The sequence below is a fragment of the Balaenoptera borealis genome (genome assembly GCF_965194805.1).
Source record: "Balaenoptera borealis genome assembly, chromosome: 3".
In the NCBI taxonomy this organism is placed as follows: Eukaryota; Metazoa; Chordata; class Mammalia; order Artiodactyla; family Balaenopteridae; genus Balaenoptera; species Balaenoptera borealis.
In genome coordinates, this window is record NC_138866.1 from 50,007,141 (window position 1) to 50,028,517 (window position 21,377).

Consider the following 21,377-nt stretch of genomic DNA (forward strand, 5'->3'; position numbering starts at 1 on the left):
AGTATTTCCTATGATTTGCCCACATCAGGAGGATGTGTAGTGTTTATCTTGTAGCTTCAAGATTCCCAGTTGTCAATCACTGGTTACGTGTACCCTCATTTGGAAGTATGGAAGTAGATCATACAGAGCACTTTTAGTATGTATTTTATAACATTTAAAGTGTATGTAGGCTAAGTATATATTCTTGGCGTTACTCAAGCTGTGGAATTATTTTTAGATGAACAGAATTAGTAAATGAGTTTATTATACAGCTAAAAATACAATTGCTCCAAAATAACTATTTGGGGGAGTAGCTTTTATGGTGTCGAATGAAAACTCATAAATTTCTCCTAAAATACAGGATAGTTGATTTCATTTTATATCAGTTTTCCCAAGGTTTTGTAAGTCAGTTTTCCCAACTGTTTCTCAAATTTTCTAAGTCACTTTGGTAATTAGTATTTAATTTGAAATTCTTTGTTGCTCTTTTAGCTTTTACAAATGCACTGAAGTTTGTTTTGTGTCATTCTTTTGTAGTTTGTAAAGACTATCTTATCCCAAGGACACCTGACTCCTCTCCCTCTTTATGTCTGCCCGGTGTATTGGGCGTATGACTATGCTCTGAGAGTGTACCCTGTGCCTGACCTACTTGTCATCGCAGACAAATACGATCCTTTTACTTTGACCAATACCGAATGCCTCTGCATAAACCCTGTAAGAATGTAGTTAACATTATGTAGTCATCATTTGTCAAGATTAGAGTGTTACTTCTTTAAATTTAAAATATATGTTTAATCAATTACTGTTGGAGTAAAAATATACTATAAATGAAACACTGAATTAATTTGGTATAAACAGAAAGTTCTTAAACTTTCAAAAGAGTATGTGACTATAAAGTAATGTGACTTCTTTCTTAAAAAAGAAAAAAAAAATGCACCAAAGCTTATAAATCCAGATGAGTATTTTCCCCTTCAAAGTAACTTGCCTTGGGATTCCTTGGGATTCCTTTCTGGAAATTACTTTCAGAGCATGTATTCCGTTCTCTTTAAACATGTTAATGGTACTTGTCCTTTGAGGAGGATTTTTTGTTGTTGTTGTTATTGTTGTTGTTGGAAATTGTCCAAGTCCCCAAAATCTAAGACTGATAAATGTGGAAATTCTTACTGGGACACAGTTTAATATTTCATTTTTATGCAGAACCTTGAAATTGCTTCAGAATCTTCAAGTTGCTTCTGAATTTCTATACAAGTATGGTTGACTTTTTGAACTTGGGGACTAAATGCTGCATAATGTTGCTTTTTATGTCAAATATCTTCACTAGTGATTTTTAATCTGTATGTTTCCTTGATTCTTGTGAATTTTAAACTTTAGTACTTTTTTATTTCATCTAGGCCATTCCTAGAAACATCATCCCTTACTGCTTTTCTCACACACACATTTATTTTGTCTGGCTTCTGCAACCACAGAACTACTGACATTTTGGACCAGATAATTCTTTGTTTTGGGGCACCATCCTGTGCATTGCAGGGTGTTTAGCAGCACCCCTGACCTCCATCCACTAGATGCCTGTAGCAGCCCCCAGTTGTAACCATCGAAAATGTCCTCAGATACTTGCCAAATGTCTCCTAGGAGACAAAAATTGTCCCTGGTTGGGAGCTACTGCTCTAAGGATGAGCACAGTCAGCTGATTTGGTTTCATTGTTTGAAATTGGTGGCCCTAATTTTTGTAGAATCTTTATTCACATTTCAATATTCTTGTCACAATGAGGCTATTTCCTTATTTAAATTGAACTCTTTGGGCATTCTCATAGTTAATGCTCTATTTGAAACCACTTTATTTCTGAATTTTTCCACTTTTTCATACTGTAAATGAGTAAACAACCAGTTCCTACACCATCATTATATCTTTTTAACCTTATTTATACCTTTTGGGCAAGCCCAAAACTTGGTTTTGACATTGCTTCATCCTTTCTTGATACTTATTCCCATTAATGAATACCTGCAATGGGCCAGACATTGAGCTAGTGCCAGGGACACAAAGACTGAAAAGACAGAGTCTGCTCAGTAACTTTAGAGTTTAGTAATGGCCAGACAATTGTATGTGTGACTACTGCTCAGTTGTTTTGGGGGCACAATGGCAGGGCATCAAACCCAGATTTTTACTGGGGTGAGGGTCAGGAAAGACTTCTCGAACATGATGTTGGAGTGTCTTATATGCTTATTTAGCATCACCCAGTACTGTTTATTTCTTATACTAAGTAGAACCCCTCCTAAGCATTTCTAGTCACATTTGTTAGCATAACTGTTCTAGTCAACTTGACTTTTTGCTTCAAGTGGAGATATTTTATAGTAATATTTTTTCTCTATAAAGAGCATACAAAAATTTGTCTCATTACTTTATAGTCACATCTTGTAACTTTATTTTTAAGTTAGGAGCAAGGAGTTTGATTTTAAAAATAGGGATTCTTTTTTAAAAGTTGAGTATTCACTTATGGGCATTTTTCTCTCCAAAGGGCTCTTTTCCAAGAAGTGGATTTTCATTCAAAGTTTTTTATCCTTCCAGTAAGATAGTAGAAGATAGGTAAGTGTGCCCTCAGAAACAGCAAGAAACAGCTGTCTCTTGGTGTAATATTGCTAAAATTCAGATGTTCTGTAGGTGTGCTGAAGTTTTTAAAAGTCTACAGTAGCTCATTGGAAATGTTCTAGGCTGAACTTACTGTGTTCATGCTGGGAGACACAGAATTGTATGTACTTGATGGCACATTTGTATGAAATAGACCAAGAACTGTTTTCTGAGGGAAATCTCAGACTGGCTGTGGAGGTGGGCTAGTTCTTTTACAGGCAGACTCCTGATGACGTTATTATTCCAAGAGGTCAGCCTTGCCGTCCACATGGTTGGTTCTCAAAACCTAGGTAATCTGCCTTAAATTGGCAGCAAAGAATTGTAGGGGAGCTGGGTTGAGTGTGGTGATGGTGAGGGGTTGGAGTTGGGGGGAGGTCTTGGGGAAAAAAGAATAATCACCTGTTGGGTAGTGGTTTTCAGAGGGTGTCCTGTGGACCACGTGCATCAGAATCCTCTGGGGTCCTTGTTAAAAATGTTAAGTTCCAGGATCCCACCCCAAACTTATCAAATGTCTCTCTCTAGTTGTAGGGCCCAGAAATCTGCATTTTAAACAGTTTTCCTTAGATTCAGGCATCCTAACGTGTGATTTCTTGGTTAATTATATTTTGTTTCCCACCTCCAGTTAAGAACAGTAACCAAATACCTCCAGGTTCTCAGAGAATATAACCTTGAACACCCAACCCAATTGTCTTTTTTTACTTTTTGTAATTAACATCTTTATTTAAATAAAAACACAAGTACATGATAAAAATTTCAAACAATGCTTAAAAGTATACAATTGAAAAGGAAAAAGTAGCTCCGTTTCCTAACCCTGAAACCATCATTAACAGCTTCTTATATATATTTCTTGAAAAAAATTTCTGCATTACTTTTGCTGCTCAGTATTCATGGAGGATTAAAGTCCGTTCACTTTGGGATATTCTAAATTTTATTCTTGGATTCACTCATTTGACGTGTATTTGAATCTTACTGTATTCCAGGCACTGCTTAGTTTTTGGAATATAACCAGACAGATACTCTTATAAAAGTCACTGATATTCCAGCCTCTATTCCATAAGCTGAACATGTGTTTGACTTCACCTAGCCCACAATGAATCCTTAAACAAATTTTTTTTGACTTGGAATGCCTTTAGGTAAAGGCAACGCTCTTACCAGTCTCAACCACTCGCTGTTGTTGACAGTGATTTTGTGACCCCAGGATTAGGTCACCTCTGGCGCATATTTTGTCCACCTTTTAAAAATTTTTTCTTGGCCACGCCATTCAGCTTGTGGGATCTTAGTTCCCCAACCAGGGATTGAACCCAGGCCTTCGGCAGTGAAAGCGCAGAGTCCTAACCACTGGACCACCAGGGAATTCCCTATTTTGTCCGCCTTTAGATTGACTTTTACTGAACTGAGATTTGGTATAAATTCACAGACATATAAAACTTATTCTGCTATGAAAACCAATAGTGGGCACTTTCAACAGATCTCAGGACAAGAGAAATCTGTGTCTGTCCCAAGCAACTGTTTATTTTCATCTTGGGGAGACTGTAAATCTACTAATAGACTCCCTTTGTGTTAGCTGCCAGGAAGCACAGCCAAACGTGCAGCCCACCTCTACAGCAGCAGAGGAATTACTAGCATAAATGTTGGCTGCGGCTCTGGCTTCCTCTTCTTTTCTGATCTGTATTTTTCTCTTACCTGAATTTCCTGATTTCCTTACTTTTATCTTTTTATTATATCTATCTTGGCAAACCAGTTAATATTTTTTTAATGAGTTGGGAGATAAGCAAATAAACCACAATAGGAAATTAACCGATTTATTATGATAGCACAAGACACTTGTTACATTTCTTGTAATGTTCCCTGATTGCCATGCAGAATTGTTAATCTAAGTACAGTGCTTAGAATCTAAGCACTGTATACAGACTTCTATGACAGTTCTAACACACCGTTTTAGTCACTTATGTGCCTGTCCCTCTTAAAAGTTTCTAGAACAGTCCTTGACTTGCAGTTGACATTCACTGTTAAGCTGAAATAGTTGGTCCCTTTATCATCTGTGGAGTCAGATGCTGAAAACCCTTGACATAATTTCCAAACTATAATTTAGTAGTGATAATTTGAGGAATTTTTTCAGTGCTGGATCAAACAGGTTGATGTATGGTTTTTTTGTTTTTTTTTTGAGAGAGAAAAAATTTTCATGATATAGTGAAATAATTTGGTTTTACTGCTACTTAGTTTCTCCCAAAAAGAATTTTTTTTCTTAGAATATTTGTGAAATCATATTGTAGAGTTAACCACAGAAATGTAGCCAAAGTAGATAAGGTTTAACCCCGTTTCAACATGTGCTCTCAAATACAGTTGTTTTATTTAAAAACACAATGTTGGTGATGTAGGGGAGAAACGCCCATTCTCACACAGAGTTGGTCAGAATAAAAAATGGTAAAAACTTTTTTCTTAAGACCTCAACTGCATATATCAGCAATTCCATTTCTAGGAATTTATCCTACAGGTATACTTGGGTTTATGCATAAAATTGGGTACAGCTCTTTTTACTGTAGTTTTTATAATTGCAAAACAAATAGCCTAAATGTTTATCTATTTAAAAGTTATTCAGAACTTTTCTAATTTATATTAAATTTCAAAGCCATAGAGGAAGGGATTAGTTAAAAATTATAAATATGTGTTTATTACTAATTGAAAAAAGGGGTAGAATAGTGTTCATTGTATTCTACCACTTGTGTGTTTTTAAAGCATTTACCCCACACACATGCTTGTATATGATTAGACAATCTTTATAAGGATATACTGTTGCTTCTGGAGAGCAGAAATAGAGGGTGAGACAGACTTATTTTTCACTGTGTCCCCTTTTGAATTTGGAACAATATGCATGTATTGACCTATTTTTAAAATTAACTAAAACTAAATATTAAGAAATGTACAATAACTTAGGTTTCCAAAATGTTTAATTTTATGAATATTTTCTTTTTTCAGCAAACTCCAAGGGTTTTGAGATTCTTAAAGACCATCTGAAGAAACAGAATTCATCAATTTTCTGCTTAATTTTATATTTTATGTAATTTTGATATTAAGTTACAATAAAATTATGGTAAACTTTAGGATGTTCTGCTTAAATTTCTATTTTATGAAATTTTGATATTAAAGTAAACACGATGGGGGCTTCCCTGGTGGTCCAGTGGTTAAGACTCCGTGCTGCCAATGCAGGGGGCCCGGGTTCAATCCCTGGTCAGGGAACTAGATCCCGCACGTGGCAATTAAACGCACACCGCCGTGAAGATCCTGCACGCAGTAACGAAGATCCCACATGCCGCAACTAAGACCCGGCACAGCCAAATAAATAAGTAAATATTTTTAAAATAAATAAAATAAAATAAACATGATGGTATACTTTACAAAGCTTTATAGGAAAAATATTTTCTGCATAATCTTTTAGGAAAAATATGAAAATGTGTAAAAATATATAATCCAAGTATACATTTGTTTAAAAATTTAAGTTTCATTATTTCTGTACTAGTTACACGCTAATGTTCACCATAAGAGTCTTAATAGTATATTCAAGAATTGCAAATTGTTTAAATTTCAAGTCACAGAATCTATTCTAATGATAGTGAAAACCTTTGTTTCAGGATATTACTATGATATTCATTACATAATTACCTTTTGGCACTGAAAATTTAAAAACACACTGTCCCCAGAGTTTTTACATTTAAAAGGAATAATACTCACTTTGAAGCAGACTGTTTTGCTATTTTGGGTATAATAACTCAACACCATGCACTTATCTATTAGTTTATGGGGGGGGACTATGATGATGGCCCAGAAATGAATCTGAACGACAGGAAGTTGTTAAACGTACAAAGAGTATTTCAAATGTAGGAATAAACTTTTTTTTTTTATAAATTTATTTATTTATTTTTGGCTGCGTTGGGTCTTCATTGCTGTGCACGGGCTTTCTCTAGTTGCGGCGAGCGGACGTACTCTTTGTTGCAGTGCGTCGGCTTCTAATTGCGGTGGCTTAGGCTCTAGGCACTTGGGCTTCAGTAGTTGTGGCACGCAGGCTTCAGTAGTTGTGGCTCGCGGGCTCTAGAGCGCAGGCTCAGTAGTTGTGGCGCATGGGCTTAGTTGTTCCACGGCATGTGGGATCTTCCTGGACCAGGGATCGAACCTGTGTCCCCTGCATTGGCAGGCGGATTCTTAACCACTGCACCACCAGGGAAGTCCCAGGAATAATCTTAATATTACAGAAAGCCTGGAATGGAAGATATTTCTTTCAAAGCTTTTTGGGGAAGAGATACTGATAAAAAAATAAAAATGACACCGAAAGAAAATTCCTCAAGAAATGTAATCTGAATGTTGTGATAAGTGAATTCTGGTTAAGGATGAAGTGGCAATTTGAGATGTGGTTTAAGGATGTAAAAATTTCAGAGTATTAGAAGAGGTCTGATGTTAGAAGAGCAAGATTGAGCTTTAATTTCAAGAATAGCCTGGAAATTTTGACTAAAGGTGAAATCAAGGCATAAGTTCAAAAGCTACTAGATTACTTGGGAAAATTTACAATTTGGGCCTTGAAAGTGAAATAGAAACTGCAAGGTTGTTGGTCCAGTTACAAGAACCATAGAGCTAAATATGAAAGATTTCTTTAGGAACACATTTAATGCCTAAAAAGATAGGGTACGTTTACCGGTTAGCAAGGTGACGTAAGATGAAGCAGAGCAGTTAACTATGTACGAGCCGATAAGTTGCCAGAATCAGGCAATAATTATTAGAATAAGACAGGAACTAGAATCAGGTGGAGGTGGACATTGTCTGGAAAGAGGTCTGAAAAATGGGCTAGCAGAGGAACAGCACTGCAAGGGTATCCAGAGCTAATACTCTGGGGCACAGAGAAGTGGTGTGCTCCCCGACTTGGTGTTTTATCAGCTGAAGCACGGCTGACCGCACCGCAGAAATCTGGGTATGAGGCACCGTCATGTGACATTATGCCTTAGGGGCCAGGTAGATCACACAAGACGGGAGTAGGCTGAGATTTCTCTGCTGTGAGAAAAGCCAACACTTGGTCTCAGTGTGGGGAAACCACAGGAAGTGCCAGTGCATGTGATGAGGTAGGAGAGAAACCTGGATGGTGTCTCGACATTGAGGTAATGCCAACATTGTGTTAAATGTTGCTGAGAGTTGCAACAAAATGAGAACAGAAAAGTGATCACTGGATTTAACAACTACCAATTAATAACTACCCTAATCAATAAATATTCTTCTATAATATCTATTTGAATGGCTGCATAGAATCCCATTGCATGGCTGTACCAAAATCTGCTCAACCAGTCCCACTGTTGAATTCTTAGCTTCTTCCCAAACTTTTAGAATCATGATGTTTCTTGAGCATGCTCTCAAAGTTGGAATTGCTGGATCAAAAAAAGTATGCGCGTTCTAAAGGCTTTTTATACAGCTACCAAACCACTCTCTAGAAAGGTTTTATTAATATAATTCTACCACCCCAAGGAAATAGAGTAAGTGTTTTAAAAAAAAGCCTTTTCCATTCTGATAGGTGATATGTAGTATCTTATATTTGCATTTTTATTATTAACGAAGTCATATGTTTACTGATCATTGGCTATTTATGAATAGCCTGCCCCTAATATCTCTTGCACCAAATGAGAGTTGTAAACAGGGCAAATTGGTGAAATATCTAGAAGACTGAAATGCTGGTTTAGCGAAGTGAATAAAGCATATAAAGTTGTTAGAATCACAGCTTGTGAATGTATTAGCTTTGTAACTTTCGTCAGGTAACTTCTCAGGTCCCATCTTCTTATCTGTGAAATGGGGATTAGGTCTACCTTGAAGTGTTGTGAACAATGGATAACGTACATGATGCTGTTAATTATGACAATTATTCAGATGGTTATTTTGCAGAGGTAACTGCACCATGGCACAGGAATCTAAAAAATGCATAATGTTGGTTTGAAGAAACTAAGGCTATTTCTGATATTTCCGTCACCCCTATTCCTGCCCCTCCTCCCGGGTGTTGGTGGTGTCACTATGGCAACGAGCACACGCTGCCCGAGGCTCAGTTCTCTGGCGGTTACAGACCTCCACCGCCTCACTCTCCGCAGACCAGCGACTCTACGACGCGTTCCTCCCACTCGGCCTCAGATTCATCTCCCTTGGCCCCTGGGCAAGGAGCCGAGGGGCAGCATGGCCAAGGCGGCAGCCTCTTCGCCGCTGGAAGACTTGGACCTGAGCGGAGAGGAGGTCCAGCAGCTCACCTCCGCCTTCCAGGACCCGGAGTTCCGGCGAATGTTCTCCGAGTACGCCGAGGAGATTACGGACCCCGAGAACCGGCGGCGCTACGAGGAGGAGATCACGGCCCTGGAGCGTGAGCGCGGAGTGGAGGTGCGGTTCGTGCACCCGGAACCGGGCCACGTATTGCGCACCAGCCTGGATGGGACCCGGCGCTGCTTCGTAAACGTGTGCAGCAACGCGCTGGTATGCGCGCCCAGCAGCCGGCCCGGCTCCAGGGGCGCGGCATCCGGCAGCCAGTGGTCCCTGCCCTACAGCCTGGCGCCGGGCCGCGAGTACGCTGGGGGCCGCGGAAGCCGCTACACCGTCTACGACGTGGTCTTCCACCCAGACGCGCTCGCGCTGGCCCGACGCCATGAGCGCTTCCGCCAGATGCTGGACGCCACGGCCCTGGAGGCCGTGGAGAAGCAGTTCGGCGTGAAGTTGGACCGCAGGAATGCCAAGATCCTGAAGGTCAAGTACAAGGGGACCCCGGAGGCCGCCGTGCTACGCACGCCCCTGCCCGAGGGCTCCCCGGCCCGGCCCGATGGGGAGCCGGAGAGCCCTCTCCCCGATTTCCCCTACCCCTACCGGTACCCGGAGGCCGCCGGGAGCGCTGCGATCCCCAGGCCCCAGGCGCCCTCCCCTCCGGAGGCCGTCCTGCAGCCCGCCCCCACCGAGCCTAGCTACAGCGTGGTGCAGCGCCACCACGTGGACCTCCAGGATTACCGCTGCTCTCGGGACTCGGCCCCTAGTACTGTGCCCCAGGAGCTGGTGGTCACCATCGAGCTGCCGCTGCTGCGCTCGGCCGAGCAGGCGGCGCTGGAAGTGACGGGAAAGCTGCTGTGCCTCGACTCGAGGAAACCCGACTACCGGCTGCGGCTCTCGCTCCCGTACCCGGTGGATGACAGCTGCGGCAAGGCGCAATTCAACAAGGCCCGGCGGCAGCTGGTGGTCACGCTACCTGTGGCGCTGACCGCCACGCGCCCGGAGCCCGCCGCGACCCCGGAAGAGGCCGCCGACCGGCCCGGAACTGACGGCGCGCCCTGCGCTTCCGCTCACCAGGGGCAGGCGGGCCCGGCGCGGGTTGGTGGGGCGGACGGAGGCTCGGATCCCAGCCGAACCGGGACTGCAGACGCCGGAATCACCACCCCGGACGCCGACGGGGAGGAGCGCGTCTCAGAACCCGAGGAGCGGGATTTCAGCGGGCAAGAGAGATCAACAGCAGGCATCCGGGAGGAGCCGCCTCCCGGAGCTGGAAACTCACCTGGGGACGGTGGCGGAGGCGCTCCTAGTACTTCATCCGGGGACCTTGACAGGGGCTCTTCTGCAGGAAGAGTGAGTGCGCGCCGAACTCTCGGCGTGGAGGCGCTGGAGGCCCGGGAAGGCACCCGCAGGGAGCCAGCTGATCGAGCCATGGGTGCTCCCGGTACCGACCGCGGGGAACCTCTGTGTCCGCCTTTTCAGTGTAATCAGGATGAAGAATCCCTGACTCTGCTCATTCAAGTGCCTCGGATCCAGCCTCAAAGTCTTCAAGGGGAAGTGACTCCCCTCTGGTACAAATTGTCCTTCTCCACCCAAGACTTAGTTTATTATTCCTTCTTTTTGCAATTTACTCCAGGGAATAAGCTGAATACCAAAGAACCAGTGGTTAGCATTTCTTCAAACAATGCAGTGATAGAACTGGCCAAATCTCCAGAGTGCCATGGACAGTGGAGAGAGTGGTATTATGGTTTAAACAACGATTCTTTGGAGGTAACAGTTCTTTCTAGAGTCATAATATTTGAAATATTCTGTTCCGCTTACTATCACAGGCACACTCTCAGTTTATCCTAAACAAAGGATTTTCCATTATAACTTCTCTCCTGATGACTTGAAATTGATGCACTTGATGAAAGATGTTAAGTACACATTAAACGCATATTGAAGAAAACGAAAAAAACTTAACGCATCCTCTCTGGTGGATGGGTTTCAAATCTTCACAGTTGCCCTTGAGAAGGGCTGTAACTTTAGTCATATTTTCAAAGGGGTTGTGACACAAATAGGTTTAAGAGGTATTCTATTATGGCCATATTTTAAGTTGGTAAATAGCTTTTTCCAACCTTAGAAAGTAAATAATAGTTTACTTCCGGAGAGCAAAAGTAACTCAGCCTGTGCCACAGTTCTTTTGTAGGAAAACCAACTCGCAGGTGTGAATCTAAATCCCTTGCCCTCTCGGCCATATGGTACTGCTTAATTTCAGTCGCTGATATTGGTGGGTTTGTCTTCTGGTGGGCCTTATATTACATTGAAATTACCTCTTTTTGCATCTGTTTTAATCTGTTCCCTGCTAGTACTTGGCACAATGGCTGGCATTTAACAAAGTGTAATATAAGCCTTTGTTGGTACCAACATCACATCAGCTACATCTCTTTTGGGCAAAAACTGGGGCTGCGCATTATCAAGTTTACCTAGGATATCATTTTGTAGTTGCTACTATACCTTTCAGATTATTGAGGATCTTGAGATTCAATATTCCAGTACTATTGGCAAATACTGGAAAGAAAAAAAAGTTTGACGTTCTATAGAACTTTTTAAACTCATAAGTGAACAATTAATTGGTATTTTTGATTGAGGTTTGTATCAATGTTACATGTAAATTTTTTTAGCTCTTTTAAGATATTCAAGGGTTAAATTCCCAAATTCATAACACTAGTTGCACAGATTATATATTAAAAACTTAAGTTTGGGGCCTGCCAGGAAGTTTTACTTCTTCCTGTGTTTTTCTAGAAATTTGCTAATAAGTTAAATTTTTATTTTATGAGGTGTATCTTCTGTGAGAAGTGGTTAATTTGAAACCCTCCAAAAATGGTAAATAGCCAGGGCTAGGTAAGATACTTTGTGAGAATATACAATATGAAATTGACTATCTGTTTATGTCATCAGAAGGGGGAAATTTAGGAAAGGGCAGTCGTTTTCCTGTAATTGTTTTAATAAATGTGAAAATAACTCACAATGTGGGATAAAAGCTATATGGACAAGCATTTGAGAGAATACTAAAGAATATATTTTCATCTGATTTTCCAGTATGTGAACATTATTTTAGCAAGAAACTAAGACCAAAATGGGATCAGGGCAACTGTGTTTTATATCTTTGAAGCTGGAATAGATTTATAATTACTTAATTAATCATCACATTTGCTGAGGCTGATGGAACCATAATGTTCAATTTTTTTTCTTTACATTTTACTGGACCAGGCTGTAAGTATTAAAGTGAATTTTTAAAAAAAAATCACAGGAGTATTTTGTGGGTAGACATATAATGATTACATTAATATATGCATTATATGAAAATAATTATAGAGACTAATTTGTGGCTGTCAAGGTCAGAATTTGATACTTTACACATAAACAAGCAGAAAATAAATTTCTATAAGCCTTAAATATTCACTGGGAATTTTCCTAGAGCATTAGGACCACTGAATTCAGTATCTTTTATAGTAAAATCAGTCATTAGACTGAGAAGGCAAGTTTATGCAAATCCTTTGTATTTTAATCATAACCAGTTCCATTATAAATATTATTCTTCCCTGAGGTAACTAAACTATTTGGTGTATTTTTTTGCAGTTAACGTGTAAGTCTTTTGCAGAGACATGCACCTTAGAAATGCTTTTGATTTGGTGGGGTGGGGGGAGCGGAATGTTTCTGCAGTACAGTGTTATTCTAGATCTTCAAATAACAGCAAGGCAAAGTCCTCCAAATGTAAAGTTTTTCTTTCACCAAAGTTCACTTGTTTAGTAGGTGTTCACAGTTTAAATAGTGTTTAATAGAAGGGAAATTGAAACTTGTCTCTTTCTGATCCCCCCACCCAATCTGGACCAAATAATGAATTGTGTTTATTTGTAATTAATTTGTTTACATTCAAGTACAGAGGAAAATACTTTTATTTGGAGCAACGGTGAACTGATTTTAAGAATTTTAAATATAGTTGTTCCTTCAAAGCCCTAACTATATACCTATGTTCACTTGACGTATTTGAATATGAACAAATTGCTTTGTGTTTGGGATTCTGGTGGAAATGATTTTTGCATATGCTATAGTTTGGAAATCTACCTCATTCCTTTTTTTTTTTTAATTGTATTTAAATATAGTTGATTTACAGTGTTGTGTTTCCTTATTTTTTAAAAAAAATTTTATTGAAGTATAGTTGATTTACAGTTTCCTTATTCTTATATAAAGCTATATGCTAGTGTTGCAGTGATTATCGCAGTGCTTAAAAATGGAATATACTTCTGTTAGATAAAATATTACACTTGGCTCTTACCTAGCCAAGAACTAAAAGGCAAACTGGTCACACAAAATTTAAATAGATCCTGTCTGTGTATCTTTTGCTGACTCATTAGGAAGTGTTCTAAAATTAAATTACATTTTCTAGCTTGGACTGCATTTATAACTCTAGAGGTGATGTTATTCTTACAAAATAGACGAAAAAAAAAAAAAAAGGAAGATAATTTGTAAATAAGATTACCTGGAGGGAAAACATACCTCAGATTTAATAGAGACCTAGAAAAGGAACTAAGACTTTTTTCTTTTAGGGTCTTTTCCTATATATGTATGTACTCTTGCTGTTCTTATTGCTCTGTACAATACTCAGTTTTCTTTTGCCAAAACAGCATAGGAATAACATTAAAATAAACATTTTAAAAGTGCAATTCTGAACTGTGTGAGAACTTTTATGAGCTGTTTTTAGATACAACTCTGTCAAGTATGACCAATAAGGTAGAATATTTTTTCTCTTTTTATTTTAGGAAAGGTTATTTGTCAGTGAAGAAAACGTTAATGAGTTTCTTGAAGAGGTCCTGAGCCCTCCATTCAAACAGATAATGCCCCTAACCCCACCATTAATTGAAGTTCTTCAGGTTACTGATAGTAAGATTGAAATACATGCAAAGGTAAGGATTTTGGTGGGCTCTATAGAGTAGTGATTTGGGACAAGGTTGAAGCCTAACAAATAACTTAATTCTTGGTTTTCTTTATATCATAACTTTAAACTAAATGGACATGATGGCTGGGAAGAGTGATGTTAAGAGGAATAAAGACTTTTTTATATGTATTTTACTATTAAACATCTGCAGTTCATTTTCACTTATGTTATCTCCTTTAATCCCAAAATAACTGTCCAGTGAGGAATAGAGAGAAACTAACATTTGGGAATTATGAATATTAGTCCAGGGACAAACAGCTTTTTTTTGACTCTCAAACCATGGGAACTATGTCATCCAGTTTGTTCATTCTTTCTAGTTGAACTTAAGTTTGGTTATTTTTATAGTCTTCAGTATTGGACACAAATGAGTAACTAGCACAATTGACTTGTAATGTGAATTCAGGGGAAAGAGGCTCTAAAGAATCACAGAAATACAAGAAAATTCAAGAAATTCAAGAATGCCCTTATAAGAATGACTGCTAATGGGTTTTATAGGCCATGTTAAAAGGTTTGTAGGCCAGGATTATTTTATCCTGAAAGAGATGAAGGGTCAATGAAAGTATTTAATCAGAGAATCAATGCCAGGTTTGCATGATTAAAATATGACTGGCAGCATTTGGAGAATGACTTTGAGGGGGAAGCCAGAGGGCCTATCTGTAAGTCTACTGGGTCATTCCTTCACAACTTAAAAAAGTTTCCAGCGGGTACAATTTACTTTTCTATTTGTTTCAAAGAATTATTAATTTGCTGTTTCTCTTGACATAGTTGCAAGAATGTAGTAACTCTGAGCAGCTTCATGAGAAGGAAGAAAGAGTCAATGAAGGAAGTCATCTAACTGAAAAAGAAAGTTTAGAACATGCTACTACCTCAGCTGATTCCAATTCATCTGTAGCAGTCAAAGTACTAGAAACAGACAGTTGTGGTTCAGTTGCATGCATGCAACAAGGGGCCCTTGATGTTTCTCAAAAGCCGTTTGCAAAGTCTCAGCAACCTGAGTCAAAAATGGAACCTGAATTTACAAAAGACAAAAGTGCTGTTCACTCAAATGACAAAAAAGATAATTTAAAAGAACCAGTAATAACTGAAGAGAAAGAATTAGATGGAGATCACCCATCTTCATTACTGAACAAAACTGCAGTTCACAATACCCCTGGTTTTGACAACATAAAGGAAACCAATATGCAGGATGGTAGTGTGCAGATTATTAAAGATCATGTGACTCATTGCTCATTCAGTTTTCAGAATTCTTTGCTTTATGACTTGGATTAATTCTGTATCATCTTAGAATTTAAAGGTTGAGTAAAAACTTATGGACTAAAAATAGATTCTCTTTACTATCTTAAAACCAAAGGTATTCAAGAAAGTATAAAATTAAAATTTGCAATTTTTATTCTCATGGGGAAACTGAAGCTATTTTTTTGCATGTAGAGAGTTTACACAAAGCTTCCTTAATTATGGAAATAAGTTTTGTGATTCCTCTGATGTATATTTTTTCTAATAGTTAAACATTTAGTTTTAATACAACCTATTTATATTTACTTCTGTGTTGTTTTTGGCTTCTTTTGCAATTACTTTAATAAAGTTTCAAAATAAATATTCATTAAGTTGTGTCTGTCACAAAGTAATTCTAAAGAATGCAATTAACTAGAAGCACACTAGAGTGCATGTGTTGGGGGGAGGAGAATCTCAAAACTACGAATTTATAAGTCTCACTAAATAGGATGTGCTTATGCTTGTCATAGAGATTCTGAGAGGAAAGAACTTTACTAACCAATATTAAACGATCCAAACAATACAAAGACACTGAAATATAGTATTTTTGCTTCAACTCTGTATTTTACTCTTCTCATATGTAAGTCACCATGTATATATATACGTGTGTATACATATATAAATAACAGGTTATTAATGACCTTGAAAATTCAAAATTTTAAAAGAATTATTTGGAAATTATTCAAACATCCCTTGGTTTTATAGAATTATTAATTTACAAATTTTAGAACAGGACAATTAAAATGACCTAAGAATTTGCTCCAATAGGAAAACTGTCTTCATTATATTATTACATGAAAACAACTACAAAAGCTAGTGTTTTCTAATCAATTTCTTTTATAACACCTAAAAGACGACAGCAGATAATTTATCTAACAGTGGCTAAGTTATGAATTTTGTGGCATAGTATTTTTATTTGAGGCCAGGAGAAAATCTCAATAGATTTTTTTTTTCCTCACAAAAAATTTTAGGACAACATGAAAGACAATATAGAAAGGAAAATATTTGTTGATCTAATCGCTGACCCCAAGGCCTTGAGCTGATCTATTTCTGTTCCAAAAACAGCTACTAATTCAAACCTCTGGCCTTACCTTAGTCCTGGAAACTACTTAATTTCTTTAGTCCTTTGAACTAGGGAGGTCAGGTCAGAGCACCAAAAACTGGTACAAAGCCTAGCAGTTCATTCTGATTTACATTTATAACCCCAGTAAAACCTGGAACCAGAGGGCTGAGGGCAGTATAAAGGTAGCTCATAAAGCAAGAGAACTATTTGCTCCATTGTAGATGACCATATACATTTTTCAACCATAATAGGAATCTTAATTTGATGGAATAATAGTTTTGAGACTGTCCATTAGGTACAGTTTTCTTAGATTGAAATAACTATTGCAGTACCTACACAGAAAGTAGTCTATCTTTGTAGTTGAATACAATTATATACTGTTAAGGGAAACTTCCATGTCAAATATGGAGTAAATTTTAAGCCTGCTTCCTATTATTTACTGTGTCTGTCCTTTTAAAAAGTATGATTTCTGTTAAAATAAAGCTGGCACTAGAACATGTTTCACTTTGGCAGGACTGAACTTTGTATCATTTCTGGCTGTACTTCACTTACACAGCAGCTTTTTACTGCTCATTATCTATGCCTGACTAATTTGAAAGCCAGTTTCTTCCAAAGGGATGCACTGTCAAGAGCTGGGTTTTCTTTATTTCAAACTCAGTTATACAATGTACAGATAATATGTAATGCTAACTTTAAACCTTGTAGAATGTCTTTACTGGATTCTGGTGTAAAAATTTATTCTGCAAAATGATTAGGAATCTTTTTATGCAAAAATGAGTATTTTATTTTGGCAGCACTAAAAGAAAAAAAAAAAAAACCACTGTATTTCTACATTGAGGTGAAAACAGTGTTTAAACTTTCCTATCAAATACATTCCAAAAGAAAGTGTGTTCTATGAAGGTTCCAAAGCACAGGCAAATCTTAACACAATAATACAGGAATCTTTAATACTGAAAATGACTGTTCTGACAGGGTGTTTAACAAACATAACTTTCGAGTTATAAAACCAGTGAAGCAATCCCTTCCTAGTAACTGTGTCAAGAGTGAAGCTGGGCTTGTTCCATTAATACTCTTAACAATTTCATTGTAATACTTTTTACTAATATGACAATTTAAAATAAATTTTGCTGTACTTAAAAGAAGTCTTGAAAGTGAAAAGTGTACAAAGTTCCGGATAAAAAGATTAATAGATGCAATTTAAATAAAATTTCCCCTCTTCTCGCTTATCAATTAACAATAATGATTACCTTTAGCAGATACACATTGAGCTTTAAAACCCAATTCTCAAAATGAAAACTTGTGTTTTAAATCTTAATCAGACATAAAAGGAAAAGATTACTATATTGGGACACCTTTTACAAGAATTCTGTTGTTGTATTAAAGCAGAAACCAGTTCCTAAACCCTTTTATTCAACTGTATATTCTGTTTGGACAAATATCAAAAATAGAAGACTGTCACTACTTTTGCTTTTGTAATTGTGATTTTTTACTGCAGTCTTCTATAACTTTTACAGAGTTCATGGTCCCTAATATCTCCCCACCCTCCATTTTTCCTAGGTGGGGAAAGGGCTGCCATAAACTTCTCACTGATAGTCAGAGTTTCTGGAAACAGGTACTGTTTGTTATTATTTAAGAGTGACTCAATTTGGGCACTCTGGGTGGATGGTCTACAGGTTTTTTGGTGGTGCATACCACAGTCTCCAGCATGAAAAATCCTAGGAACTTGAGGAACCAGCACTTTCCAGAATTTTGGAAGACAAGATACAGTCAAATACTGAAGGGTCCAGTCCCAGTTATAATCATCGTAAGTACAGAAAGTATCTGTGCACTCAATCAGCTTCTGATACGCATCCCGGGTCAAGGCCAGACCCATATTGTGCTCTGTGGATTTCCACGTTTTCACATCTACCTTGTCAGCAACGCCATAGAAACTGCGAATGGCAGTATAGGTCCCCAGGGAGAGAACATCACACTCAGGACACTCTTGCTGCTTTAATTGCCACATCTTTTTGAAGACATGGTAAAAGTCGGGGGCTAAGTAGTGATCCTCTTCTAGGAAAAGTATGAGGCCAGCATAGTCTCGAAGGACTTTGACCCTCTCCCATACAAAATGCAGCTTCCACCACCAGTGGTGTTTGGTTTGGGAGAATTTGGCCTCTCTATAATGGCCGAAGGAGTCGGGATATTCAGCATTAATGCATCCCATCTGCAAAGCTGCATTCTTCTCCACGTCTCTGGGGCAATCTCTGGGGTCAGTGCCCGGAAACTCGTTGGGGTACAACTGAATACTAAAAGGAAAGAACACCTGCAGAACCGGACAGAAATCCACCCCAGCAATCAGCTGATTGATCTCGGTCGACCAGAAGTCATGGCTAAAGATGACGAAGACGTTGTCGATTCCCAGGGCTTTTCGAAGTGAGTCCAGCAGCAGTTTGAGGTATTCAGGCCGGTTGTGCACCTGGACCACCAGCACCAGCTCTCGGGGGGCCCAGGAGCCGGCCTTACCTACATTCCTCACCGTCTGGTCAAAGTTCAGCTGGTACACTAAGGACCGGTACCGCAGCGTCAGGTTGTCCACCTCGGGGTGCGGGGCCGCCGCGACTAGTGGAGCCGCCGACTCGTTGGAGCCCCGGCGGATGCCCACGGACACGGCGGGATGGTCCCCGGCCCGGGCGCCTGCACCCCGCGCGGGCTCGGCGTCCAGCAGCGGCGGGGAGAGGGCCTCGTTCTTCCTTTGTCGCCCATTGCTGCTCCAGAGGACGAAGCCGCAAGCGGCCACCACGAGCGTCAAGATCAGCACCTTCCGCTTGTAGATGCGGAACCTCATGGTCTCCGGCGCCGGGAGCGCAGGCAGGCGGACGGGCGCGGAAAGGAGCTAGCGGCTCCGGCGCGGAAGGGGCGGGCGGGCGGCGGCCGTGGCCTGCAGCAGTCGGAACTGGCCCCCGCAGCTGTCCTCGCTAACTCATCCCGGGCCCCGGGGGTCCTGGGGCCCGAAGGCTCTCAGCTCCCCCGCGCCGCCCGGGCTCCACACATCCTCGCCTGGCAGCTGCAGCTCGGGCACCGGCCCCGCCGCTAGGAGCCGCGGCTCGGCGTCGCCTCGGTCCTCTCCATCCAGGACGGGTCAGGGAAGAAGCCTGTCGCGGCCCCACCACACCCCGGCTCCGTTACCTGCGCTTCCAGCGGCCCTGCGTCCTCTGTGCTCTCATCTTTACGCGGCCCCGGACGTCCCAGACCGAGGGACGCACCCTCGCCCCACTCCGGCGGCGACTGTCCTGACAACCAGCGACTGGCCCGCCGAGCGCCGCGGTCCCCGGGCCCACACCCCTCCGCCCCGCCCCTCGGGCCGTCGGTTGGCGCTTCCCGGTCGAGTCTGGAGACGCACGGCCGTCGCCGCCCGCTGCCTATTGGGCCGCAGCGCTGTCGCTCAGGCTCAGTTCCTACATCCGGCGCGTTCCTCCCTTTCCTGTGAGGCGTGAGCAGAACGAGGCAGGAACGTGGACGCTGGGTTTCCAGGTAAGCGGGGTGCGGGGCGGTGGCGATCCCGGCTGGAGTCCCCAGTGCTCAGGATCCAGGGCTGGGCCGTGTGGGCCCTGGTAGGAGAGGGAGGGCGAGGCCCGCCGCCTTGGTTCGTGGATTTCGAAAACGGCCTTCTCCCTTCTGGAAAGGGGCTCCCGCATGGCGGTTGCTGGGCCGGGAGGCACTCATTAGGGACACGTCAGCCTTCAGGGCTGCTGGGGGAAGGATGACGATGCTTCGGAGGGAAAAGTGAAACCAGGCTGATGCGGTCCTCGGAGAAGGGACGGGGCGGGCCGTGGAGGTGGCTCTACACCGCGCCCGGAGTCAGGCATGCCCGGGAGCTAGAACATGGAGGGAGAGGGTGCGCGGAGAGGCGAAAATAAACTGTAGCCTCGGCCTTCTTTCTCTGCCGAAGAAAATTAGGTATCACACCACTACGCTTTAGTTGTTGGGCAACCACGGTAAATTAAGCCCCAAAGGAACCCACTTTGTGGGGGAAACTGACTGTACTGGGCGTCCCTGTGCTGCTGCTCTTGCTGTTTTTCAGTGAGTCTCATTCTATAAGTGGTCCAATAATTTAAGGATTCCAAAAAGCTGTGCACTTATATGTGCATTTACTCATACGGAAAATGAATACTTGGTGCAATTATGTTACTGACTTATGTAATGTTATCTTCCTATATTTATAAAACACTTGAATTTTCAAAATGTTTAACGTTTGCTGCCATATTTTAAATATTTTACAACAGTTTTCATCGTGAAGACACCTCTACCGCAAAGATGGTCAATGTACCTAAAACCCGAAGGACTTTCTGTAAGAAGTGTGGAAAGCATCAGCCTCACAAAGTGACCCAGTATAAGAAGGGCAAAGATTCCCTGTATGCCCAGGGAAAGAGGCGCTATGATCGGAAGCAGAGTGGCTATGGTGGGCAAACAAAGCCAATTTTCCGGAAGAAGGCTAAAACCACAAAGAAGATCGTACTGAGGCTTGAATGTGTTGAGCCCAACTGCAGGTCCAAGAGGATGCTGGCCATTAAGAGATGCAAGCATTTTGAACTCGGAGGAGATAAGAAGAGAAAGGGCCAAGTGATCCAGTTCTAAGTTTTGGGAATCTTTTGTTCTTCTATTTTTGAGAGCAAAATGTTGAAGTTATAGAAAAATTGCCTGTATGAGAATAAATACAGTGATATTCTTACTCAAATCTTTTGTATTTTTTAAAATATAAGTAAAATTGCATGCCTAATTTGGCGCTAAATTTAAAAAATAATGGTAAATTATTTGTAAGTGAATTAAGGTTCATCCTCTTATCAAATTCATTATTTAAATTTAGTTCTACAAGAATTGGCATCTTGTATTTATATAAAAAGAAGGTGGGCTTCCCTGGTGGCACAGTGGTTAAGAATCCACCTGCCGATGCAGGGGACACGGGTTCGAGCCCTGGTCCGGGAAGCTCCCACGTGCCGCGGAGCAACTAAGCCCGTGCGCCACAACTACTGAGCCTGCGCTCTAGAGCCTGCGAGCCTCAACTACTAAAGCCCACAGGCTTAGAGCCCGAGCTCCGCAACAAGAGAAGCCATCCAATGAGAAGCCCGCGCTCACCGCAACTAGAGAAAGCCATGCGCAGCAACAAAGACCCAATGCAGCCAAAAATAAATAAAGACCCTGCTTTTTGTATATGAATTTTA

The 21,377-nt window shown here is 41.0% G+C and overlaps 4 protein-coding genes across 5 annotated transcripts in view; 3 read left to right on the forward strand and 1 right to left on the reverse strand.

The window, feature by feature from the left end:
* The window catches only part of POLE2 (DNA polymerase epsilon 2, accessory subunit), a 28,887-nt gene extending 23,187 nt beyond the window's left edge, over positions 1-5,700 (forward strand). Inside the window, exons 17-19 of the mRNA XM_082385793.1 lie at positions 514-690; positions 2,490-2,557; positions 5,576-5,700. Coding sequence (XP_082241919.1) covers positions 514-690; positions 2,490-2,557; positions 5,576-5,594 — 264 coding nt within the window. The 3' untranslated portion in view covers positions 5,595-5,700. The remainder of the gene's footprint in view (positions 1-513; positions 691-2,489; positions 2,558-5,575) is intronic.
* Positions 5,701-7,190: 1,490 nt separating this feature from the next.
* DNAAF2 (dynein axonemal assembly factor 2) lies at positions 7,191-17,084 on the forward strand. Of its 2 annotated transcripts, XM_082385779.1 has the most exons (3): positions 7,367-10,633; positions 13,666-13,809; positions 14,607-17,084. In XM_082385779.1, exons 1-3 carry the CDS (start codon positions 8,546-8,548, stop codon positions 15,108-15,110), a joined length of 2,736 nt encoding a protein of 911 aa, XP_082241905.1. In that variant the 5' UTR covers positions 7,367-8,545; the 3' UTR covers positions 15,111-17,084. The 2 variants fall into 2 exon arrangements, with proteins under 2 accessions (XP_082241906.1, XP_082241905.1); XM_082385780.1 differs by lacking the exon at positions 13,666-13,809 and having other exon boundaries at positions 7,191-10,633.
* Positions 17,085-17,097: 13 nt separating this feature from the next.
* MGAT2 (alpha-1,6-mannosyl-glycoprotein 2-beta-N-acetylglucosaminyltransferase) lies at positions 17,098-19,490 on the reverse strand. The gene has a single exon (XM_082385781.1). It carries the CDS (start codon positions 19,001-19,003, stop codon positions 17,663-17,665), a length of 1,341 nt encoding a protein of 446 aa, XP_082241907.1. The 5' UTR covers positions 19,004-19,490; the 3' UTR covers positions 17,098-17,662.
* A 74-nt stretch (positions 19,491-19,564) lies between these two features.
* Positions 19,565-20,893, forward strand: RPL36AL (ribosomal protein L36a like). The gene is made up of 2 exons (XM_082385791.1): positions 19,565-19,689; positions 20,442-20,893. The coding sequence occupies exon 2, from the start codon at positions 20,473-20,475 to the stop codon at positions 20,791-20,793; it is 321 nt and encodes a 106-aa protein (XP_082241917.1). The 5' UTR covers positions 19,565-19,689; positions 20,442-20,472; the 3' UTR covers positions 20,794-20,893.
* Positions 20,894-21,377: the final 484 nt, after the last annotated feature.

What these genes read in the sequence shown, in the direction of transcription:
- MGAT2 (XM_082385781.1), bottom strand. Translation starts at nt 19,003, where the DNA reads ATGAGGTTCCGCATCTACAAGCGGAAGGTGCTGATCTTGACGCTCGTG.
- DNAAF2 (XM_082385779.1), top strand. Translation starts at nt 8,546, where the DNA reads ATGCATAATGTTGGTTTGAAGAAACTAAGGCTATTTCTGATATTTCCG. An exon ending in TAAACAACGATTCTTTGGAG is followed by an intron (nt 10,634 to 13,665) that starts GTAACAGTTCTT and finishes TTTTTATTTTAG; the next exon opens with GAAAGGTTATTTGTCAGTGA. An exon ending in AGATTGAAATACATGCAAAG is followed by an intron (nt 13,810 to 14,606) that starts GTAAGGATTTTG and finishes CTCTTGACATAG; the next exon opens with TTGCAAGAATGTAGTAACTC.
- RPL36AL (XM_082385791.1), top strand. Translation starts at nt 20,473, where the DNA reads ATGGTCAATGTACCTAAAACCCGAAGGACTTTCTGTAAGAAGTGTGGA.